This window comes from Eretmochelys imbricata, chromosome 2 (genome assembly GCF_965152235.1).
Source record: "Eretmochelys imbricata isolate rEreImb1 chromosome 2, rEreImb1.hap1, whole genome shotgun sequence".
Lineage (NCBI taxonomy): Eukaryota > Metazoa > Chordata > Testudines > Cheloniidae > Eretmochelys > Eretmochelys imbricata.
This window is the reverse complement of record NC_135573.1, coordinates 171,841,123-171,864,700: the sequence shown is the minus strand read 5'-3', so window position 1 is coordinate 171,864,700 and position 23,578 is coordinate 171,841,123. Positions and strand designations below refer to the sequence as shown.

Here is a 23,578-nt window from a genome sequence, read left to right as displayed (position 1 = left end):
TGTGATAGGTAATATTTCCTTTTCTGTTATGAGTCTTGATCCACATTAGACTGAGATAATGGCTATATTTCTTCTGATGATTGCAAGCAGTTTAGTTCTAGCAGCTGATACCTGAACAGCCACTGGATGGCAATAGAGAATCAGTTTTAGAAAGAATCCAGTCCTTCCAAGCACCTGTGTTTTTCCACTGAATGCATCCGATGAAGTGAGCTGTAGCTCACAAAAGCTTATGCTCAAATAAATTTGTTAGGTGCCTAAGGTGTCACAAGGTCTCTAAAGTGCCACAAGTACTCCTTTTCTTTTTGCGAATACACACTAACACGGCTGCTACTCTGAAACCTGTGTTCCTTTAGTCACTGACCTATAAATGTCCTGGATTAGATTCTTCTAAAATTGTGTTTTCTTTTCTAAGATTGTTCAAATAGAACACAGACAATAAAAATAAGAGAAAAGAAATCTCACCACTGACCTACCTTTGATTCCTTAAGCACCATATATACTATTTTCCCACTAGCTGAACAACATTCCCCTTAATTCATAGTGTCAAACAGGGGAAGGGCACAATTCACAAATTTTGGGTCTGGATGCAGCTCAGAACTTCCCCCAGGGGTTCAGGAGCTAGTGTAGTGGGCTGATTTCATGTATAATCAGAAATCTTTTCTTTATTCCTGCACCCACGAAAGAATCATAAAATCTGATTTCTCTGGATTTAAAGTAAAGGCTAATTCTAACCATCTATTTCAGTCATTTTCCCATATTCCTTTTTCTCTAGGGGAAGTAAAGGGGGGATTTAAATAAGCTGAGCTGAGCTTTGGTGAGGAGATCCATGAAGATATCTGAAACTTGCACTTTTGGAGTTCTTCACCTACTTTTTCAGTTTTTACTTAAATTTGAACATTTCCATGCAGATACCAACAGCAAAATTTCACCAGCTCAGCCTCAAAGTACATGGCATGGGCTCATATGTAGGTCTGCCACTAACTCCATGCATTGAGCAGACTGAGAAACAGATTACACAATCTGCCTCTTGGTTCCCCCGATCCCTGGCACAGCTGTACTGGCCAGCACTCTGGATGGAAGAGGCAGAGCCAAGGTTTGGGTTTCTCCTAATCCCTACCTCCCTGCATGAGAGAGAGAATAGAATCTCCCTCCCACACTGTTCTCCATAAAACAAGTAGCTGGTGCAGGGATGTAAGGGGAATTCCTCACTCCCCTGCATTCTATCCTAGGCAGCACAGCCACACCACGTATAATTGAGGTTGTCTGACACGTCCCATTACAAAACCTGTTTTCAGTTACTTGTAACTTTGCCAAACTTAAACTGTTCTGGGAGAAATTTCCCATGCCAGGTGTCAGCCTCGAGTAATTTTTGTGGTAGTTTCAGCTAAAACGGTTAGGGAGAAATATGTTATTTTGCCTATGTTAAAAATATTCTCACAGCCATTTCATTGAGACAGTATAATGATCCCATGCTTCATCATGTTTTGCTTTGGTAGGGTTTTGGGGGAGGAGGATGTTTTGTTTTAAACGTACACACTACAATCTGTTTATATTAGAGAAGACCAGGTCAAAGAAGTATGCCTGGCACTTGGAGTGGAAGGTGATGAGATTTGTGATGGTCCATAGTTCCTGTGGGACTTCATTACACAGTTTGAGATTCTCCCCCAAGAGAGTTCCATTGTGCCTGAGGAGCAGAGTTGGTGAACACAGTCTTCACCCCAGATCATGAGGCAGCCTTTTAGATATGCTGGGCCCAGCTCATAGAGCACCTTGAAGATAAGGACCAAGATGTTGAACTGGACTTGATATTCTATGGGAAGGCAGCATAGATAGCAGAGGACCAGTCTGATGTGCTGGCAGTAGTCCATGTTGCTGAGGAGATGCACTGCAGCATGCATATGCAGAACAGGCCGTACTCTGTCCGTATATAACAAAATAGAGATTTCCCTTGGATTCATCAAGGGGTTGATTCTTCCACATATGGAACTCGCGCTAAAGTCAAAAGGAGTTTCACCATGCAACAGGCTGGCAGGATTGGTGCCTAACATTTTTTGATAAAGATGCTCACACTGAATCGTAAATTAATTTCACTTTTCTTTCCCGGTACATTATCCAGCCATAATTAGCTCTGTGGAGCAGGGATTATGTTTTTGTTATATGTTTGTACAGTTACTAGCACAACGGGGTCCATGCCTGGTGCTCTTAGGTGCTCCCACAGTACAAATAAATATAATAGGTGTCCTAGTGATCTCAGACGTATAGATCCCACAGCTAGAATTCTGTGCTACAGTAAAAAGAAATATTTAGACAGTGCTTTTCCTTGATGGGTGATGGAGATGGGAGAGTTCAAAGGAAATGTTAGCCAATTTCAAAATAAAGTACAGTGCTTCTGGGCCAGATTATCTTCCCACTGATAGTGCTTTTACTTCAGTGGAGTTATCCCCGATTTACAGAAGCACAAGTCAGAGGAAAACCAGGAAAATTAGTTCTATTCTGGTTTCACACACACAGGTGAGCGTGATTCTCCTCCCACAGGAGAATGAATCAGAAACAATTCTCTTGAAGTCAGTGGTGTTAGACTAATGTAAAACCAGTTGTGAGAGACTGAAAAATCAGACCTTGGGTAATTATTTCAACAAGCTGTTCCTGGCATACCTCTCTCAAATCTTTGTTAGTTCAGTAACCAGGTGACTGTGATGATGACAACACTGAGTGCAGCACTGTTTTGGATTCCTAACTCAGATTTAAGCCATTATCATTAGTCTCCTGAAAGAAGAGGGGTGTATTTTTCTCACCTGAAACTCACATTAATGTTTATGAAAATTATGCATGTGATGCTAGATGCCAGATTCCCTTTTACCATGGAAACTAATATCAAGTACATAATTTACTGTGTGCTTGTTGGCACCTGCTGTGGTTTATGTCGCAATCCAGTTTTATTTTTAACTCTTTGTCTTCATCTGCTTATAACTCTGGAAAAAAAAAACCTTCTCTTAGACTGAAATTGTACATGCCCCATCTCAGCTGAAAGGTGAACTTTTTCTTCTTGCAAGTCTGAGAAAATCTGTTCAGCCATTTTTGCATTATGTGAGACTATAAACAAATTATAATTTGCCTAAGGTAAGAAAATACTGCTACAGTCTTTTCCATGCAGATAACTCAAAAATGGCTGAACGTTCAGACTTTAGCCTGGTGTGACAAGCTTAGACATCCATGACTAAGCTTTAAACAGCTGGTGAATAGTAAAGTTATGTGCAATTGAAAAGCATTTCTGAACGTGCTCACAGAGGTTTTTCTACAGGTCTTATAACATCACCAATGCATTTTTTTCCTTCCCAGTTTAATAAGCACAAGAGCTTCTGCTCTGAGGCTCTTGCTTGGATAGTTTGAGTAAGGAAGCTAGAAAAGTTAGTTCCCAGTAATTGTAGTTCTTTGAGAGTATTGCCTGTGTATAGTCACATTTGCGGAAATAATTGTGCTTGCATTCACACACCTCCCATTTTAATTCTTGTGTGGGCTTCTGAGAGTATAAAAGGAGTATCCCGAACTACCCTTCATTTACCTCTGACCACTGACAGTGCAATGAATTCCTTGCAAAACAGTGGCTTGACCTTGGCTCTCAAGGGTACTGTCACTGTTATCACAGATAAAACAAGAGCATCCAGAAACAGAGATCTAAATGAAGCTATAATCTCCACAAGAAAGACCTGATTCACTAGCAGGGTAACAGGGTACGGTTCTAAAAGTCTACTCTTGTTTTTTACTTTCCCCAGCTTGATCATTATCCTCCAGCAAGTTACAGCCTGCCGACAGCATCTGACACTCAATTCAACTCCCCAAAGGCGCTCTTCCTGGGAAAAGTTATAGGTGAGATTACGTTTTAATAATTTATTTTTATTAGACATTTTCAGAGAGAAAAAATATATATAAGCACATGAGATTGTGATGTTCGTAGTGTCTGCAGTAAGACACCCTTGGACATCTCATTTTTTACTAGAGAGACAGTGATGTTTTGGTTAAGTGGGATATCCATCAGATGGGGGTACTACGCTGTTATTGCAAAGGACAAGGGGACACATAGATAAACCAGGGATAGAGTAGGCTGTGGCTAATATATACAGAATGTAGATCATATATAAAGTTCTAGGGAACGTCATTTGGGACAGTACAATTGCACAGTTTCTGTCACCATTCAGATTTGCTGAGGGGGAAGAGGTCAATAGGACTTATGCTGCTTTGCAGTGAAGTATGGGAAATATTTAGGAAATTTGGAGCAGTATCTTTTATTGTGAATTCATTGGCCACACTTTTATGACTCATTTTCAGAGGCAGTAGCTACTCACAAATGTCACAGAACTCAATGGGATTTTCAGGTGCTCAGCACCATTTGAAATTCAAGCGATTACTTTCTGTAAACCTTTTACTTAGCCACAATAGTTTGGATTATAGTGAAGAGTCAGACTCAAAACATCATGAACTTATGTTTTCTTTCTGCAACACCATAATTTAAATGGTAACTTAAATGGTAAACCACATGGAATGTAGGTTGCCCCACAAACAGAATCTGTATGTAAGCTTCTTACATGTACCATACCTGAAATGATTGTATCTCTACCGTATTTCCAGCCTGTTCTTCTGTCAAGGTGATATAAGGAAGGCCCTATAAAAGTTAAATTTTATATTGTTTGGGGACCAAATGAGATGTGAGGGGAAAAGGACTTTTGAAGAGGAAAGGAAATCAACTACAGAATTTTATAATGACATATTTTTTCCATTTGCTTCATTTTTAGTCTAGTTTACCTTATTTTGTGACTTTCTGGGAAGCTGGATGTCAGTGTAAGGTTCTCTTTGGTTTAAATCAAGCAAATCTAGGCTAACATTGGAGCTGAATCCAAAACTCAGGTTTTATTAATTCTTCTGCTTTTAGGCTCAGTAAAACAGAATAAAAATGAACAGTCAGAATAACTGTAAGTTGTGAAATGGGACATGAACAATGATTTTGGTGCTCAGCCACATGAATGCAATATGTTACAGTAGAATATCTAGTTTCATCTTGCTGACAATATAAAACTTGAGTGACTGTACTGCTCTCTGAATATTTCCATCTTACAGAGCTAAATTACAGCACACAGGACAGTCTGAAATTTAGAGCTCCTAGCGCCTATTCTACTGGACAAATCCTAGGTCCATTTAATCATCAATAGAATAGGCACAGGATGCAAGAGATGAGGTGTAGTCACTCAGCAGCTGTAATCTTGGAGCGGCTCAGGGCTTGTCTACACTGGTAAGTTTCTGCGCAGTAAAGCAGCTTTTTGCACTCAAACTGCAGACATGTACATACTGCCAAGCCCCTCTGTGGGCAGAAACTCCTCAGTTGCAGCACTGCAGAAAAACCACCTCGACGAGAGTCGTAAGGCTATTTGTGCGGAGGCTCCAGTGCTCTATTGCCAGTGTAGACACTTGATTGCTTTCTGCACTGTAATTGGCCTCCGGAGCTGTCCCATAATGCCTCACGTGCCCGCTCTGCTCATCGTTTTCAACTTGGCTGCCCTGGAGACATGTGCTCCTCCCCTTTCAAAGCACCATTTTTGACAGATGTTGCGTGCTGTGCTGATCTGCTCCGGGACACAAAGCAAACGATTAATGTGGAATGCTCGTGCTGTTGGACACAGAGGCAGGTGTGCGTGTGTGAGAGAGAGAGATTGCTGTGCAGAGAGCCCAAGGAGGGAGGTGGGGGCTGATGTTGGGGTTTCCCCCTCCCCCTGCCTCAGGGCTGGCTGCTTTCTGCCACTGTCTGAACTTACAAGACAGCATGCTGACACACTCTGTGTCTCCCAAAACACATTCTCTCTCCCCCCCTCCATACACACACACACTCTCTGTCACACACACTCCCCTTCACACACACACACACTTCAGTTGAAAAGCAGTTGGCAATGTAGTAGGAAGCCCATGGAACAATGGGATTGGGAAACCTGAATCATGTGATGCTGTGCCTGCCCCATGAGGCATTGTAAACCCTTCCCAAAGCACCCTGCGGCCAGTTGCGCAGTGGGATAGCTACCATAATGCATTGCTGCTTTGCCATTGCAAGAGCTCCTAATGTGGATACGCTCCACCATCACAAGGAGCACAGTGTGGACACGAAACAGCGGTAATTCCAGCAGTTTAATAAAAGTGGTATCATTTGTGATGCAGAAACTTGCCAGTGTAGACATACCCTTACATAGGGTGGCTGGGAGCTAATCTCTTCTCCCCAAACATGCCCTGTGGAGGTTCTGCTAACAACAACAGACAAAACCAGTGCCTGATAAAATATATATATTGGTGGAAGATAAGGTGTGGATCACCCGAGGGGAATTCCTGGCCTCATCACTCCACCCTGATTGCTTCATGTGAGTGGTTGTTGCCACAACGGCTCCATTGTCTCTCTGGGCTGACAGCTATTTCCAGACATGTCAGCTGTCTAGGCTGCTCAGATTTAGAAAACCATCAGACTATGGTGGTACTGCCTCCACGATGCAATCTTCTAAAGCCTGACTGTAGTCCTGAGAAGTTGGATGGATGAGGAAGCCTTATGTGGTCCCAGGAGTGTACATCCTCATTACATATGGGAAAAGCTTGGGGAGAACGTGAAAAAAGATATGAGAGAGAAAATACAGGGACGGAAGTATCATAGAGAAAACATTGTAGGGGGAAAGGAAGATAAGGAGGCAGAGGGAAAGAAAAGTTAGGACGCTAAACATTACAGGCAGAGATGTACCATACTCTATGGGGGAAGAGTGAAGAGGAAAAATTGGATTGAAGCCAAGAAGAGAGAGAGAGATTATATGAAAGTTACAATTTTAAGAGTATTAAATGGAAAGGTGATTGGCAGTACCCAATAAACAAGACATACTCTTATATCTTTAAATTGCAGGGTCTTGGGAGGCGGGCAGTCTTAGATAGCATTACAACATTTTTCACCCTACTTAGTGGTGTTAGTCCTGGGGCTGATGAATGATGGGTAGGTTTTCCAAGCCCTGCAACTAGCTTGGAGACCAGCCAGCTCTATCCCACAGATGCCACAGGGTCAGTATTATTTCCTTTGTCAAGTTTTAGTGCTGTCCTCCTTAGGTTTTCTCTTAGCATTCCTCAAGAACAAACTGCAAGAATTGAACAGGTAATGAAGCTTTTTGCATCTAGGTCACTTGCCTGAATCCAGTTTATGTTGGCAGTGACTGAAAATCATTACTACCACCTCACAAGTGTTTGATCTATATGAAAAGAGATATTGACTTAGCCTGGTTTCTGGGTACCTACATCACAAAAATCACCTCCACATTTGACTCCTTGCAAGTAATAATAGAGGCTTCAAGGACTGGATGGGCATACGTTATTACCCTCTGACTTCTGTGTGTATTCCATCCAAGTCAGAGTTGCGGCACATTGCCGGGATAGTGTGGGGAAGCCTACATTCCACCTGTCCATGATGTTCCTGCTATGTAGCGACATAGAAAAGATCAGTCTGCAGTAATGTCATTACATTCACTGATATTTTTCAGAGTAACCCAACTTGACCCCATCTGTTTTTGCTCTTCTTAGCAGAGTTCATCAAGTCTAGTTTTCCTAATTTCGTTCATGTGTCAGGGAAATGCATAATATTTGTGAGTGGTTCTAGTCTGGATTCCTTCTTCTTTTCAAATTTGACAGGCTAAAAACATGGAATTAAATTGAGTTCCAAAATGATGAGTTGGCTCTCTGTAAGATGTACAGACTAATAAACATAATACTGATAACATCCACCGTATAGATATATGTGGTGAAGTCGCAGATTTTCCTTCTCATTAGATGCATTCAGGGCATAATGAAGTCACCACAAACGTTGGTTAAATCAGTAAAGTGAGAGAAAATGTTAAAAGATAGGAACAGGCAGGGTGCCTGGAAGACCTTGGAAAGGTATTGGGGTCAGCTGGAATATATATGGTCTATGTTTTCATGTGCTATTATGAGAATCAAAAACAGTTTCCATGTTTTTTGAAATGTTATGTATCATCTGTCATTGTAAATTATATTGTGTATGTTGCTCTGCATCCTTTGATTGATGGTATTGCTTTGACTTCTTAGTGTTTTAAGTTTATTTTTATCTGTTAGGAAAGTGCTTCTTTGCTTATTCTGTTTAGATTGACTGTCTCTTCAAAGTGGGACATTTTATTAAATAAAAGAATATCAGAGCCAGAGAAACAAAAAGAATGCACTGTGCATGCCAAAACAAAACAAAAATCTCTGGAGAACCCCTGACTCACTGGTATAATTGTTGCACCACAGCCAATTGCCATTGATCAGATTGACAAACAACTGCCAGGGGGAATGCTGAGTGAGGGGAGTGGAAATCAAGGTTAATATTGTTACATGTGTTCAGCACAGTTTGAAGGGCACACTACCAGCAGAATCTAGTGTTTTTAAAGCTCCTAATTGCTACATTATCCTCGCTAGAAGCAGTTCCAGTGAACCTGGAGGGAGTCTCACCTAGCAGAGGTGTGTATACAAAGGTGATTATCTATACATCATCATATGTACAGTTTGTAATGTCCTACATTCCATCTAGAAACAGGGTTATAGTTGAGAGGCAGAGTGTTTTATTTTTGTTTTGGTTTTGTTTTTCATCGACGATACTCAGTCTTAATTATCTCTGTTCTGTTGGATTTGATGCTTTCTTGTCTTGAAAGGTGAAGATGAAGCTATATTTACAAAGCCAGCTTGTGATTTTGTGGAGCATTTTGGAACCATCCTACTGAGAAACAGTCCTACCTGTCTTTTCTTCTTCTTCTTCTTCTTCATCTCGTTTTTTTACTACGTTTATTTGCAGAGAAACAGCATATCCTGTCAGCTTTTCTTCCTATGACCGTGTCACAGTTCAGGGCAACTGCACCTGTAGTGGTTTCCCTGTAGTGGTTCAGCAAGAACACCCACACTCAGGCTTCTGGCTTCTAGACTTTGCCTTTCTTGGATGGAGACATGCATCTCTCTCCCTCCTGACTGGGGTATTTCTAGGCTGAATGATTCTCTACTTTCACTGTGTTATTCCCAGAAAAAGGCAGTCTGCTTAAGCTTCCGGCTTCACTTCCCTCCTCAGAAATGGTACACAGTGTAATTACTACGCTTATAAGTATACGCTTATGCTCAAATAAATCTGTTAGTCTTTAAGGTGCCAAAGGACTCCTTGTTGTCTTTGTGGATACAGACTAATACAGCAACCCCCTGATACCTGACACCATGCAAGGCACTAAATGTAGCCGTATGGAGTGGAAATCCATCAACCTCAACAAAAAACTCGCACAGATACAGACAGACATCATCTTCCTCTCCAAGTGCAAACAGATGGACATCATACCAAATGGACTGAAGGTAAAAAATCCATTGCAATCAACATACTACACTGACTATGGTGAGAGACTGCGCCACACACTCTCAAAGAAACTGAGGAACCACCTGATCAGCATCCTGTACAGCAGACAGGAGAAGATCAAGAATGAGCTCTCAAAACTGGACACTCTCATACAAAACCAACCTTCCACACAAACTTCCACGTGGCTGGACTTTACAAAAACGAGACAAGCCATTTACAACACACACTTCACTTCTCTACAGAGGAAAAAGGACAGTAAACTATCTAAACTCCTACATGCCACAGGGGGCTACAACAGTGGTACCCTCAACTCACCTAACAAAATTGTTAATCTATCCAACCACAGACTTAGCCCAGCAGAAGAGTCTGTCCTATCTCGGGGACTCTCTTTCTGCCCCGCCACCCCCACGAACATGATACTGTTCTGCAGTGATCTGGAAGCCTACTTTCATCATCTCCGACTTAGGGAATATTTTCAACACACCACTGAAGAGTGCACTGACCCACAGGAACCCTCCTACTGACACTACAAGAAGAAGAATTCTGTGTGGACTCCTGACGGTCGAAATGACAGACTGGACTTCTACATAGAGTGCTTCTGCAGACGTGCACAGGCTGAAATTCTGAACAAACAGCATCACTTGCCCCATAACCTCAGCCGTACAGAACGCAACGCCATCCACAGCCTCAGAAACAACTCTGACATTATAATCAAAGGGGCTGACAAAGGAGGTGCTGTAGTCATAATGAACAGGTCGGATTATGAATAGGAGGCTGCCAGGCAACTCTCCAACACCACATTCTACAGGCCACTATCCTCTGACCCCACTGAGGAGTACCAAAAGAAACTACACCATCTGCTCAAGAAACTCCCTGCTACAGCACGGGAACAAATCTACACGGACACACCCCCAGAGCCCCGACCAGGGGTATTCTATCTGCTGCCCAAGATCCATAAACCTGGAAACTCTGGACGCCCCATCATCTCAGGCATCGGCACTCTTACAGCAGGATTATCTGGCTATTTGGACTCTCTGCTCAGACCCTACGCTACCAGCACTCCTAGCTATCTTCAAGGCACCTCCAACTTTCTGAGGAGACTACAATGATCTTCCTGAAAACTCCATCCTGGCCACCATGGATGTAGAAGCTCTATGCCAATATTCCACATGAGGATGGACTACCAGCTGTCAAAAACAGTATCCCTGATGAGGCCACGGCACACCTGGTGGCTGAGCTTTGTGACTTTGTCCTCACCCACAACCATTTCAGATTTGGGGACAACTTATACCTTCAAGTCAGTGGCACTTCTATGGGTACCCGCATGGCCCCACAGTATGCCAACATCTTTATGGCTGACTTAGAGCAATGCTTCCTCAGCTCTCGTCCCCTAGCACCCCTCCTCTACTTGCACTACATTGATGAAATCTTCATCATATGGACCCACGGGAAGGAGGCCCTTGAAGAATTCCACCTGGATTTCAACCCCACCATCAACCTCAGCCTGGACCAGTCCACACAAGAGGTCCACTTCCTCGACACTACAGTGCAAATAAGTGATGGTCACATAAACACCACCCTATACCAGAAACCTATTGACCGCTATACTTACCTACATGCCTCCAGCTTCCATCCAGGACACATCAGACAATCCATTGTCTACAGCCAAGCCCTAAGATACAACCAAATTTGCTCCAACCCCTCAGACAGAGACAAATACCTACAAGATCTTTATCAAGCATTCTTAAAACTACAGTACCCACCTGGGGAAGTGAGGAAACAGATTGACAGAGCGAGACGGGTACCCAGAAATCACCTACTACAGGACAGGCCCCACAAGAAAAATAACAGAACACCCCTGGCCATCACATACAGCCCCCAGCTAAAACCTCTCCAGCACATTATCAACAATCTACAACCTATCCTGGAAAACAATCCCTCACTCTCACAGACCTTGGGAGACAGGCCAGTCTTCGCTTACAGACAGCCCCCCAACCTCAAGCAAATACTCACCAGCAACTACACACCATACCACAGAAACACTAACCCAGGAACCAATCCCTGTAGCAAACCTCAATGCCTACTCTGTCCCCATATCTACTCTAGTGTCACCATCAGAGGAGCCAACCACGTCAGCCACACCATCAGAGGCTCATTCATCTGCATGTCTACTAATGTTATATATGCCATCATGTGCCAGCAATGCCCCCTGCCATGTACATTGGCCAAACTGGACAGTCCCTGCATAAAAGAATAAATGGACACAAATCGGACATCAGGAATGGTAACACACAAAAGCCAGTGGGAGAACACTTCAATCTTCCTGGACGTTGCATAACAGATTTGAAAATAGCTATACTTGAACAAAAAAACTTCAGAAACAGACTTCAAAGAAAACAGCAGAACTAAAATTCATTTGCAAATTTAACACCATTAATTTGGGCTTGAATAGGGACTGAGAGTGCCTGGCTCATTACAGAAGCAGTTTTGCCTCTCCTGGAATTGACACCTCCTCATCTATTGTTGGGAGTGGACTCATCCACCCTGATCGAATTGGCCCTGTCAACACTGGTTCTCCACTTGTGAGGTAATTCCCTTCTCTTCATGTGTCAGTATATTTATGTCTGCATCTGTAACTTTCACTTCATGCATCTGAAGAAGTGAGGTTTTTACCCACGAAAGCTTATGCTTAAATAAATGTTAGTCTTTAATGTGCCACCAGGCTCCTTGTTGTTTTTACGCTTATAAGTTAGCACATAGCACTTCCTTTACAAGCATATTATTTTTTTAAAATAAAAGCATTACAGAGAAAATATTAAAACAAGAGAAGAACTGACACGCTAATAAGCTTACCAGCAATCACCCAAACTCCAACATGAGCTCTGGCAGGTGATTAGGGCTTCAGAACCCACACAGGGGTCTATTCTATGATGACAAGTTCATAACAGCCTCAGATCTGAACTAGCACCCCATCTTATGGGGCCTCAGTAGGTCAACACCTTCCAACCTTTCCTGAAGGATTGGAGCGCTCCATGGGAGGTCCTGTCAGTTTGCTGGATTAGGAAGAAGGCCCTGAGCCTGTATAAAACCAAGCTGTTTATCCAAAAATCTTTCCTTTGTCCATTGGCCCTGGAGAATCCAGATTGAATCTTTGAACTGTCTTCCTGTGACAGGTGATCAGCAGACAAAAGGTCTCCCCTCAGGACAAAACTTCCTCCCCTGTACGTCTGAGGAATTTCACTTCACACATATTGTCTCAAAACATCAAGCCTGTCTGCTATATTGTTCAACATAATATTTTGCAATTCACATTAGCTCCCAGCAATTACATTAATCCTTCTTCCTCCTAAAGAAGTTCCATACAATCCCATAATAGCACACAAACATTTTCATTCTCAATACAATGAACCCCAAAGGTGGTGTATGTAATGCAGTGGTTTAACTTAATTCCGTAAGACCTGCCCAGGATATTGAAGGATACTGTCATATCTGTCACAGATCATTTATATCCAATTAGAGACTGGTACTTGGACAGCACCTACCACAATGTGAACCCAGTCTCAATTGAAGGTGCTATCACAATACAAATGATTAATAAAATAGTCAGCAAATGCCTCCTTTTTCTCATAATTGGCCTTAATATTGTGTGCTGTCAAGTCAGGAGAATTACATTAGAAACATAGAAACAAGCAAAAATTATTGAATTGCAAATGTAATTAGAGAGCATATTTTTCCATTTAAATTGAAGATTTCTCTGTGTTCCAGAAATAATTACTGAGTCCTTGAAATAATAAATCCTAGAAAATGTAGGCAAGTACTTTTGCTAAAAGCAAATGTACAGAGATTTGAAATACAATAATAGAAGATAGTGTTTATTCTTTGCAGAAGCCTGAAAATAAGGGGTTTGAACTTGTATCCTTACTCTTTAGGTGAAACTGGTTAAATTGAACTGATCATTTTTTACTGTCTCTACAACCCTCTGAATATCCCAAGAAGGATTATGACTTCAGGTGGCCAACAAAGGAGAAGGAGGCAACGAATAGTTGGAAACAAGATCCTATTTTTATGTAAATGTGTCTAATAATAAAAAAAGGGCAATGGAAAATTAGATGATATTTATAACCAGAATAGTCCTTAATCAGCCAGTTTTCAAAAAAATGTTCCAGTAGACATCAGCACAGCTTTCATCTCTTATTTAGTAACAGTGAGACTTTGAAGATTAACACGATGAGATAAAAGCAATGAGGTTACTATCAAGATTCTTGACTCTATGAAAGATAAAAAGAACAAAAAATAGAACAGTGAAAGGTTGTTCTCAGAGTAGATATGGGTCTGATCCATGGAATTGCAGGGGTGTTTGGATTCAGGGTGAAAGTTTGGGCCCATTGGTGAGATAGAACCGAGCAGTGAGGTTCAGTTCCAGATCTCAAAGTCTTCAAAGAGTGACAGGTTTTGGATGTGGTGTTCTGGTCCATGCCCATCTCTAGTTATGAGGCCTATATAACCTTCAGTAGTTTGAATCTTTAGAAAACTAAAACCATGGCTTGTACCATGTTATTTGAAGAAACTAATATCTTTCTCTTTCACAGGTAGCGAGAGAGAACTAGCTACAGAAAATTACCCCTGTTTTTGTAAAATAGTCATTCTAGATTTAAAGAAAAAAAGCCATAGTTTGAGGGTTCTCTCAATAGGGATCACACAAAAAAATGTAGACCAGATAGTGGTGGTTGAGTAGGATGCCGGGGGGAACAGGAATTTGTCCTTGGACTGCTTTTCTTTATTAATGAAGTACAGAATGCTTTTAAACTGGTTTCTTGTCAAAAGTGAAAGGAAGAGGTTAAAAAGCAATCCATATAGAAACACTAAACAATCTAAGAAGTCAAAAAACAGAGACACAAGCCCTAGCTGGTTGACCAACAGCATCTCAACTCAGAGCTTCCCCTGACAGAGCTCTCTACAGTCGAGTCCCAAGAGACTCCTTTTATTGCCACATCTCCTAGCTTTTTTAATGCCTAGTGATGAAGGACTTGGGTGAACAGCAGCCGGCTAAAGCTGAACTCATGCAAGACTGAGGTCTTGCTGGTAGGAAGATGGAAGTACTTTGAAGAACTTGCCTCCTCTACTACATCCCCTGCATACCTGGGACTGACTACCTCTCTGGGTGGACTTTTTGCTCCCTTGTGTATGGACACACCTGAAGGTAACTAGGGTCTGATGGAGATGTGGCAATAAAAGGAGTCTCTTGGGACTCGACTGTAGAGAGCTCTGTCAGGGGAAGCTCTGAGTTGAGATGCTGTTGGTCAACCAGCTAGGGCTTGTGTCTCTGTTTTTTGACTTCTTAGATTGTTTAGTGTTTCTATGTGGATTGCTTTTTAACTTCTTCCTTTCACTTTTGACACTTTTCCCTGTCAAGTGGACCATGAGCTATTATGGCAAAAGCTGGCAAAACCCAGGATGAATCATATCCTGTGTTTGTAAACTGATTTGAGGAAGATAAACCACAAATATGATTCTTATGCACCATTCATGTTTTAAACAGAATTGCATAGTCCTTCCATCTTCCAGAATAGGATAGGATCATTGCATCAGGCTATTTACTCCATATTCGAGTAGGGGGCTTCAAAGAGGCAGAAATATGACTTCTGCATGGGATGCTTAATCTAGGGGTATGTCTACACTATGAAATTAGGTCGAATTTATAGAAGTCGTTTTTTTAGAAATTGGTTTTATATATTCGAGTGTGTGTGTCCCCACAGAAAATGCTCTAAGTGCATTAAGTGAATTAACTCGGTGGAGCGCTTCCACAGTACCAAGGCTAGAGTCGATTTCCGGAGTGTTGCACTGTGGGTAGCTATCCCACAGTTCCCGCAGTCTCCGCTGCCCATTGGAATTCTGAATTGAGATCCCAATGCCTGATGGGGCTAAAACATTGTCGCGGGTGGTTCTGGGTACATATCGTCAGGCCCCCGTTCCCTCCCTCCCTCCGTGAAAGCAAGGGCAGACAATCGTTTTGCGCCTTTTTTCCTGAGTTACCTGTGCAGATGCCATACCACGGCAAGCATGGAGCCCGCTCAGGTAACCATCACCGTATGTCTCCTGGGTGCTGGCAGACGCGGTACTGCATTGCTACACAGTAGCAGCAACCCATTGCCTTGTGGCAGCAGACGGTGCAATAGGACTGGTAGCCATCATCGTCATGTCCGAGGTGCTCCTGGCCACGTCGGCCGGGAGCGCCTGGACAGACATGGGCGCAGGGACTAAATTTGGAGTGACTTGATCAAGTCATTCTCTTTAGCCCTGCAGTCAGTCCTATTGAACCATCTTATGGTGAGCAGGCAGGCGATATGGATTGCTAGCAGTCGTATTGTACCATCTTCTGCTAGGCAGGCAAGAGATGAGGATGGCTAGCAGTCGTATTGTACCATCTTCTGCCGAGCAGCCCTGAGATGTGGATGGCATGCAGTCCTTCTGCACCATCTGCTGCCAGCCAAAGATGTAAAAGATAGATGGAGTGGATCAAAACAAGAAATAGACCAGATTTGTTTTGTATTCATTTTCTTTTCCCCCCCCGCGTCTAGGGAACTCATTCCTCTAGGTAACACTGCAGTCACTCACAGGGAAGGTGCAGAGAGGTAAATGTAGCCATGTATCAATCAGAGACCAGACTAACCTCCTTGTTCCAATAAGAGCAATAACTTAGGTGCACCATTTCTTATTGGAACCCTCTGTGAAGTCCTGCCTGAAATACTCCTTGATGTAAAGCCACCCCCTTTGTTGATTTTAGCTCCCTGAAGCCAACCCTGTAAGCCGTGTCGTCAGTCGCCCCTCCCTCCGTCAGAGCAACGGCAGACAATCGTTCCGCGCCTTTTTTCTGAGCGGACGCCATACCAAGGCAAGCATGGAGGCCGCTCAGCTCACTTTGGCAATTAGGAGCACATTAAACACCATACGCATTATCCAGCAGTATATGCAGTGCCGGAACCTGGCAGAGCGGTACCGGGCGAGTAGGCGACGTCAGTGCGGTCGTGTGAGTGATCAGGACATGGACACAGATTTCTCTGAAAGCATGGGCCCTGCCAATGCATGCATCATGGTGCTAATGGGGCAGGTTCATGCTGTGGAACGCTGATTCTGGGCTCGGGAAACAAGCACAGACTGGTGGGACCGCATAGTGTTGCAGGTCTGGGACGATTCCCAGTGGCTGCGAAACTTTCGCATGCGTAAGGGCACTTTCATGGAACTTTGTGACTTGCTTTCCCCTGCCCTGAAGCGCATGAATACCAAGATGAGAGCAGCCCTCACAGTTCATAAGTGAGTGGTGATAGCCCTGTGGAAGCTTGCAACACCAGACAGCTACCGGTCAGTTGGGAATCAATTTGGAGTGGGCAAATCTACTGTGGGGGCTGCTGTGATGCAAGTAGCCCATGCAATCAAAGATCTGCTGATATCAAGGGTAGTGACCCTGGGAAATGTGCAGGTCATAGTGGATGGCTTTGCTGCAATGGGATTCCCTAACTGTGATGGGGCCATAGACGGAACCCATATCCCTATCTTGACACCAGAGCACCAAGCCTGCGAGTACATAAACCGCAAGGGGTACTTTTCAATAGTGCTGCAAGCTCTGGTGGATCACAAGGGATGTTTCACCAACATCAACGTGGGATGGCCGGGAAAGGTACATGACGCTTGCATCTTCAGGAACTCTGGTCTGTTTCAAAAGCTGCAGGAAGGGACTTTATTCCCAGACCAGAAAATAACTGTTGGGGATGTTGAAATGTCTATAGTTATCCTGGGGGACCCAGCCTACCCCTTTAGTGTCATGGCTCATGAAGCCATACACAGGCATCCTGGACAGTAGTCAGGAGCTGTTCAACTACAGGCTGAGCAAGTGCAGAATGGTGGTAGAATGTGCATTTGGATGCTTAAAGGTGCGCTGGCGCAGTTTACTGACTCGCTTAGACCTCAGCGAAACCAATATTCCGACTGGTATTACTGCTTGCTGTGTGCTCCACAATATCTGTGAGAGTAAGGGAGAGATGTTTATGGCGGGGTGGGAGGTTGAGGCAAATCGCCTGGCTGCTGGTTACACACAGCCAGATACCAGGGCGGTTAGAAGAGCACAGGAGGACGCAGTACACATCAGAGAAGCTTTGAAAACCAGTTTCATGACTGCCCAGGCTACAGTGTGAAAGTTCTATTTGTTTCTCCTTGATGAAACCCCCCGCCCCTTGGTTCACTCTACTTCCCTGTAAGCTAACCACCCTCCTCTCCTCCCTTCGATCACCACTTGCAGAGGCAATAAAGTCATTGTTGCTTCACATTTGTGCATTCTTTATTCATTCATCACACAAATAGGGGGATGACTACCAAGGTAGCCCAGGAGGGGTGGTGGAGGAGGGAAGGAAAATGCCACACAGCACTTTAAGCACAGCACTTTAAAAGTTTACAACTTTAAAATTTATTTAATGCCAGCCTTCTTTTTTGGGGGCAATTCTCTGTGGTGGAGTGGCTGGCTGGCCGGTGGCCCCCCCACCGCGTTCTTGGGCGTCTGGGTGTGGAGGCTATGGAACTTGGGGAGGAGGGCGGTTGGTTACACAGGGGCTGTAGTGGCAGTCTGTGCTCCAGCTGCCTTTGCTGCAGCTCAGTCATACACTGGAGCATACTGGTTTGTTTTATCCTCCATCAGCCTCAGCATTGAACCCTGCCTCCTCTCATCACGCTGCCGCCACATTTGAGCTTCAGTCCTCTCTTCAGCCCACCACCTCTCCTCCCGGTCATTTTGTGCTTTTCTGCACTCTGACATTATTTGCCTCCACGCATTCGTCTGTGCTCTGTCAGTGTAGGAAGACAGCATGAGCTCAGAGAACATTTCATCACGAGTGCGTTTTTTTTTCTTTCTAATCTTCACTAGCCTCTGGGAAGGAGAAGATCCTGTGATCATTGAAACACATGCAGCTGGTGGAGAAAAAAAAAGGGACAGCGGTATTTAAAAAGACACATTTTATAAAACAGTGGCTACAATCTTTCAGGGTAAACCTTGCTGTTAACATTACATACATAGCACATGTGTTTTCGTTACAAGGTCACATTTTGCCTCCCCCCACCGTGTGGCTACCCCCTCAATCCTCCCCCCTCCCCATGGCTAACAGCGGGGAACATTTCTGTTCAGCCGCAGGCCAACAGCCCAGCAGGAACGGGCTCCTCTGAGTGTCCCCTGAAGAAAAGCACCCTATTTCAACCTGGTGACCATGAATGTTATCTCACTCTCCTGAGGATAACACAGAGAGATAAAGAATGGATGCTGTTTGAACGCCAGCAAACATACACTGCAATGCTTTGTTGTACAATGATTCCCGAGTACGTGTTACTGGCCTGGAGTGGTAAAGTGTCCTACCATGAAGGACGCAATAAGGCTGCCTTCCCCAGAAACCTTTTGCAAAGGCTTTGGGAGTACATCCAGGAGAGCCGCGAATGTCAGGGCAAATTAATCCTTTCACATGCTTGCTTTTAAACCATGTATAGTATTTTAAAAGGTACATTCACCGGAGGTCCCTTCTCCGCCTGCCGGGTCCAGGAGGCAGCCTTGGGTGGGTTCGGGAGGTACTGGCTCCAGGTCCAGGGTGAGAAACAGTTCTTGGCTGTTGGGAAAACTGGTTTCTCCGCCTGCTTGCTGTGAGCTATCTACAACCTTATCATCACCATCATCATCTTCTTCATCCCCAAAACCTGCTTCCGTGTTGCCTCCATCTCCATTGAAGGAGTCAAACAGTGCGGCTGGGGTAGTGGTGGCTGAACCCCCTAAAATGGCATGCAGCTCATCATAGAAGCGGCATGTTTGGGGCTCTGACCCGGAGAGGCCGTTCGCCCCTCTGGTTTTCTGGTAGGCTTGCCTCAGCTCCTTAAGTTTCACGCGGCACTGCTTCGGGTCCCTGTTATGGCCTCTGTCCTTCATGCCCTGGGAGATTTTGACAAAGGTTCTGACATTTCGAAAACTGGAACAGAGTTCTGATAGCACGAATTCCTCTCCTCATACAGTGATCAGATCCCGTACCTCCCGTTCAGTCCATGCTGGAGCTCTTTTGTGATTCTGGGACTCCATCGTGGTCACCTGTGCTGATGAGCTCTGCATGGTTACTTGTAGCTTGCCACACTGGCCAAACAGGAAATGAGATTCAAAAGTTCGCAGTTCTTTTCCTGTCTACCTGGCCAGTGCATCTGAGTTGAGAGTGCTGTCCAGAGCAGTCACAATGGAGCACTCTGGGATAGCTCCCGGAGGCCAATACCATCGAATTGTGTCCACAGTACTGCAAATTCGACCCGGCAAGGACGATTTAAGCGCTAATCCACTTTTCAGGGGTGGAGTATGGAAATCGATTTTAAGAGCCCTTTAAGTCGAAATAAAGGGCTTCATAGTGTGGACGGGTGCAGGTTTACATCGATTTAACACTGCTAAATTCGACCTAAAGTCCTAGCCTAGACCAGGGCTAGGACAGGTTTCAGTGCTCTTAACTAACAAGTCCATTTGCAGCTAAGGTTAGTGCCCCGTCTACAGCTACCACAGCACACCAGCTTCTCACTCTTCAGATCTTTCTTCATCTTTCTCCCAGTTTCCTATACTTCATATGTGTTGGCTGCTCTTCACTTGTGTGGCACACTGTTCTGTCTGGCCCTCTCGCTAAGGATCTGAGACGTTCCCTGTCTTTAATCTTACTGTGTACTAGGGATCTCATCCAGCATGGGACTGAGCAGCCTCAGCCCTCATTGACTTCAGTAGGATCTCAAGATACTCAACATCACTTTGCAGGATTAGGCCTTAGGTATTTTTCACTTTTGCCTGAAACTGACAGTAACCCCCACCAACCTTTCCCCGCTCCTCCCACCACGGTCTGCCATCCTCATCCTTCCCTCATTGCCAGGAATATTCCCATAGCTTCTAAATTACAGCTTTCTATCCTTTTTACTCTAGACCATCTCTGAGGATTATTTTGTATGAGTAACCTAGGCAATCTTGTAGAATGAGAAATCTCATTATTTTATTGCTTGTTGTACAGTATCTGAGATGTCTGAAAGATACTATATACTATGTGTGGAAAAAAAAACTGATGAGAATGTAGAGACATTTAAACATCTCCAGTTTCTGTCATTTTGAATAAAAGAACACAAGTCTTATCTGACATTCAGAAAGATTTTGATAACACCACTTAAGTGTAGCTGCGCAAAAGGCAAAGTTACATTCCACTAGTTTTCCTATCTACTGCATCTTTACAAAGTTATAATCTTATACAACTTGAGTTTTTTTCTTAGCATAAAAGAAAAGGAACTCTTTCACCTGTAACCATGTCACGTCTAGTACCAATTTATTACTTATGCTGTTGCTTCAAAGGGGCAAAGAATGGGAATGAACATGACAAGTTCACAAAGGGCACCAATAAACCCTAGTACCAGCCCTGTAAAACCACAATAGCACAGAAAGCTAATTCAGAGAATTGTGTTAAGTAATGAATAAATTTGAAGAGTTAGCAATCTATTGATGAATATTCCACAGCAGCAAAAATATAAATTAATGGAATAAATTAGTCACTGTGAATTATTTGCTCAGCTCCCATTATTACAAACAAAAGGGGAAAACAAATTATAGAGAAATACTTTTACATTTTCTTTTTAAGCCAGATCTTTGAAGTTATGTCATTTTGTGTTTCTGTTAATGGAAATTCCTCTGTTATTTAAATTACAGATTAAAACATGACTGATGCCTTGTTTTGAAGCTTTCTGATTAAAGTTTTTAAAAGGTATCAATACTGTTTAAATCTGCTCTCTCTAGTGTGTACGGTAATGCAGTGATGTCTTGCAAATAATTCACCACATACTTACAGCAGAGAAGAGTTATAATACAATTAGTAACCGCTGCAAATACATTCACTTTATTTTTAGGATTGCCCTTTCCATTCTAGGCTCCTTAGCTTGAAATGGATACCTCTTAAAATAAAGTAAATGCATTTTCAGTGGTTGCTATTAAAACTGTTTAATAAATCATTGGAAATCAATTTAATTCAATTCAGTGTTTTTGAGAATGAATTAATAAACCAGTTAGAATGACGTTTCCATTCCTTAAAACAAATGTGTTTGTTTATGGCCATGGCTGGGTAACAGCAGCTTAATATATCCAATCTCAGAACCGGAAGGCAGTATGATCTAGAGGAAAGGGCACTGGACTTGGGGTCAGGATATCTGAGTTCTATTGCTGGCATAGTTCTACTGTTGTCTGACCTTGGGCAAGTCGATTCAACTCTCTGTGCTACTGTTTTGCCTCCCACCATTTGTCTGTCTTTTCTGTTTACACTGTGAGCTCCCTTGGGAGGGTACTGTCTTTCACTCACTGTTTTTACAGTGCCTAGCACAATGGGTCCTCAGTCTTATCTCGATGCTACTATGATCAGGGCTTTGGAGCTGGGCTCCGGCTCCGCTCTAGCTCCAGGCAAAAACCTGCAGCTCCACTGTGCTGGAGCTGCGCCACACTCTAGCTCCAGGCTTCACTCCAAAGCCCTGACTGTGATAAAAATAAACTATAATTTTCTTTTCAAAAGGGAAAGGAGGGAAGTCCCTACTTCACAGACCTCAGACTCAGTCTGCATATGCTCAACGTCAAGTGTAGGGGCAGTGGATCAATCCCCATATATAGAACAGATGTCATCAGAATTCTCCTCTTCCTCCAAAAGGTGAACTGAGCGCTTCACTATTGCCAAACCTGATACATTAGTAGATTTATTTTTATTGTCTGATCACTGGACTACCCACTTGGCAATGCTTACCACTGTCTACGGGGCAGCTAAGGGTATTTCTACACTGCAATAGCAATGGGAGTATACACCCAGGGTTCCAGGTGGACTTATGCAGCCTGTGTTGCTGTATCTTCACTCCTATTTTTAGCCATACTCGCTAGGTGAAAACTAGCACAGGTATGCCTATGCAACCTGCAATAACACTTTCAACTGCTGTGTAGGCATTCCCTAAAATTACCTGTTGCTGCAGTGGTAGAAAATGAAAACCATCATCTGGAAAAACAAAGCAATATGTAACAGACACAACATCATTTATTTTAAGTTAATTATAACTGTGGTTCTTGTTGGGTACAAACAACTACATGTTTATCTAAATATCTGCTTTGCATTTTGCCTCTTCTAGTACACCCCACTTCTCTGTTTTTTTATTGGTTTGCTTGTCTGAAAGTCTTACTTTTTTACTGTTTTAAAAAAGATTGTTTTAGAAGAATGCATACACACTGTACATCTAGCAGTGCATATTGAGTTTATGAAGAAAATAGATATAGTCAAATATTTAATCAGGTATACCACTTATCAGACACACTAACAAAAATAGCTGGGGGTTGGCAACTCTAAGGCCTAGTCTACACTACGAGTTTATGTCGGATTTAGCAGCGTTAAATCGAATTAACCCTGCACCCGTCCCCACAACAAAGCCATTTTTTTCAACATAAAGGGCTCTTAAAACCAATTTGTGTACTCCTGCCCAACGAGGGGATTAGCGCTGATATCAACATCACCATTTCGAATTAGGGTCAATGTGGACACAATTCGAAGGTATTGGCCTCCAGGAGCTATCCCACAGTGCACCACTGTGACCTCTCTGGACAGCACTCTGAACTCGGATGCACTGGCCAGGTGTACAGGAAAAGCCCCAGGAACTTTTGAATCTCATTTCCTGTTTGGCCAGGCAAGCTCATCAGCACAGGTGGCCATGCAGTCCCAGAATCAAAAAAGAGCTCCAGCATTGACCAAACAGGAGGTACCGGATCTGATCACTGTATGGGGAGAGGAATCTGTGCTATCAGAGCTACGTTCCAAAAGACGAAATGCCAAAACGTTTCAAAAAACCTCCGAGGCCATGAGGGACAGAAGCTACAGCAGGGACGCAACACAGTGCTGCGTGAAACTTAAGGAACTCAGACAAGTGTACCAGAAAACCAAAGAATCAAACAGACGCTCCGGGACAGAGCCCCAGACATGCCGCTTCGACACTGAACTGCATGCAATTCTAGGGTGGGCTGCCACCACTACCCCATCTCTGTCCGTGGACTCCGATGATGGGGTACTCTCTGCCATTCCTGAGGATTTTGCGGACGGGGAAGATGAGGAGGAGGAGGAGGAGGACAAGCTTGAGGAGAGCACACAG

At 43.5% G+C, this 23,578-nt stretch overlaps 1 protein-coding gene across 1 annotated transcript in view; it reads left to right on the top strand.

Annotated features, from left to right (window-relative positions):
• Positions 1-23,578, top strand: part of CNTNAP2 (contactin associated protein 2) — a 1,133,690-nt gene that overhangs the window by 1,031,582 nt on the left and 78,530 nt on the right. The window contains exon 21 of the mRNA XM_077808720.1: positions 3,774-3,867. Within this exon, the coding sequence (XP_077664846.1) occupies positions 3,774-3,867 (94 nt within the window). The remainder of the gene's footprint in view (positions 1-3,773; positions 3,868-23,578) is intronic.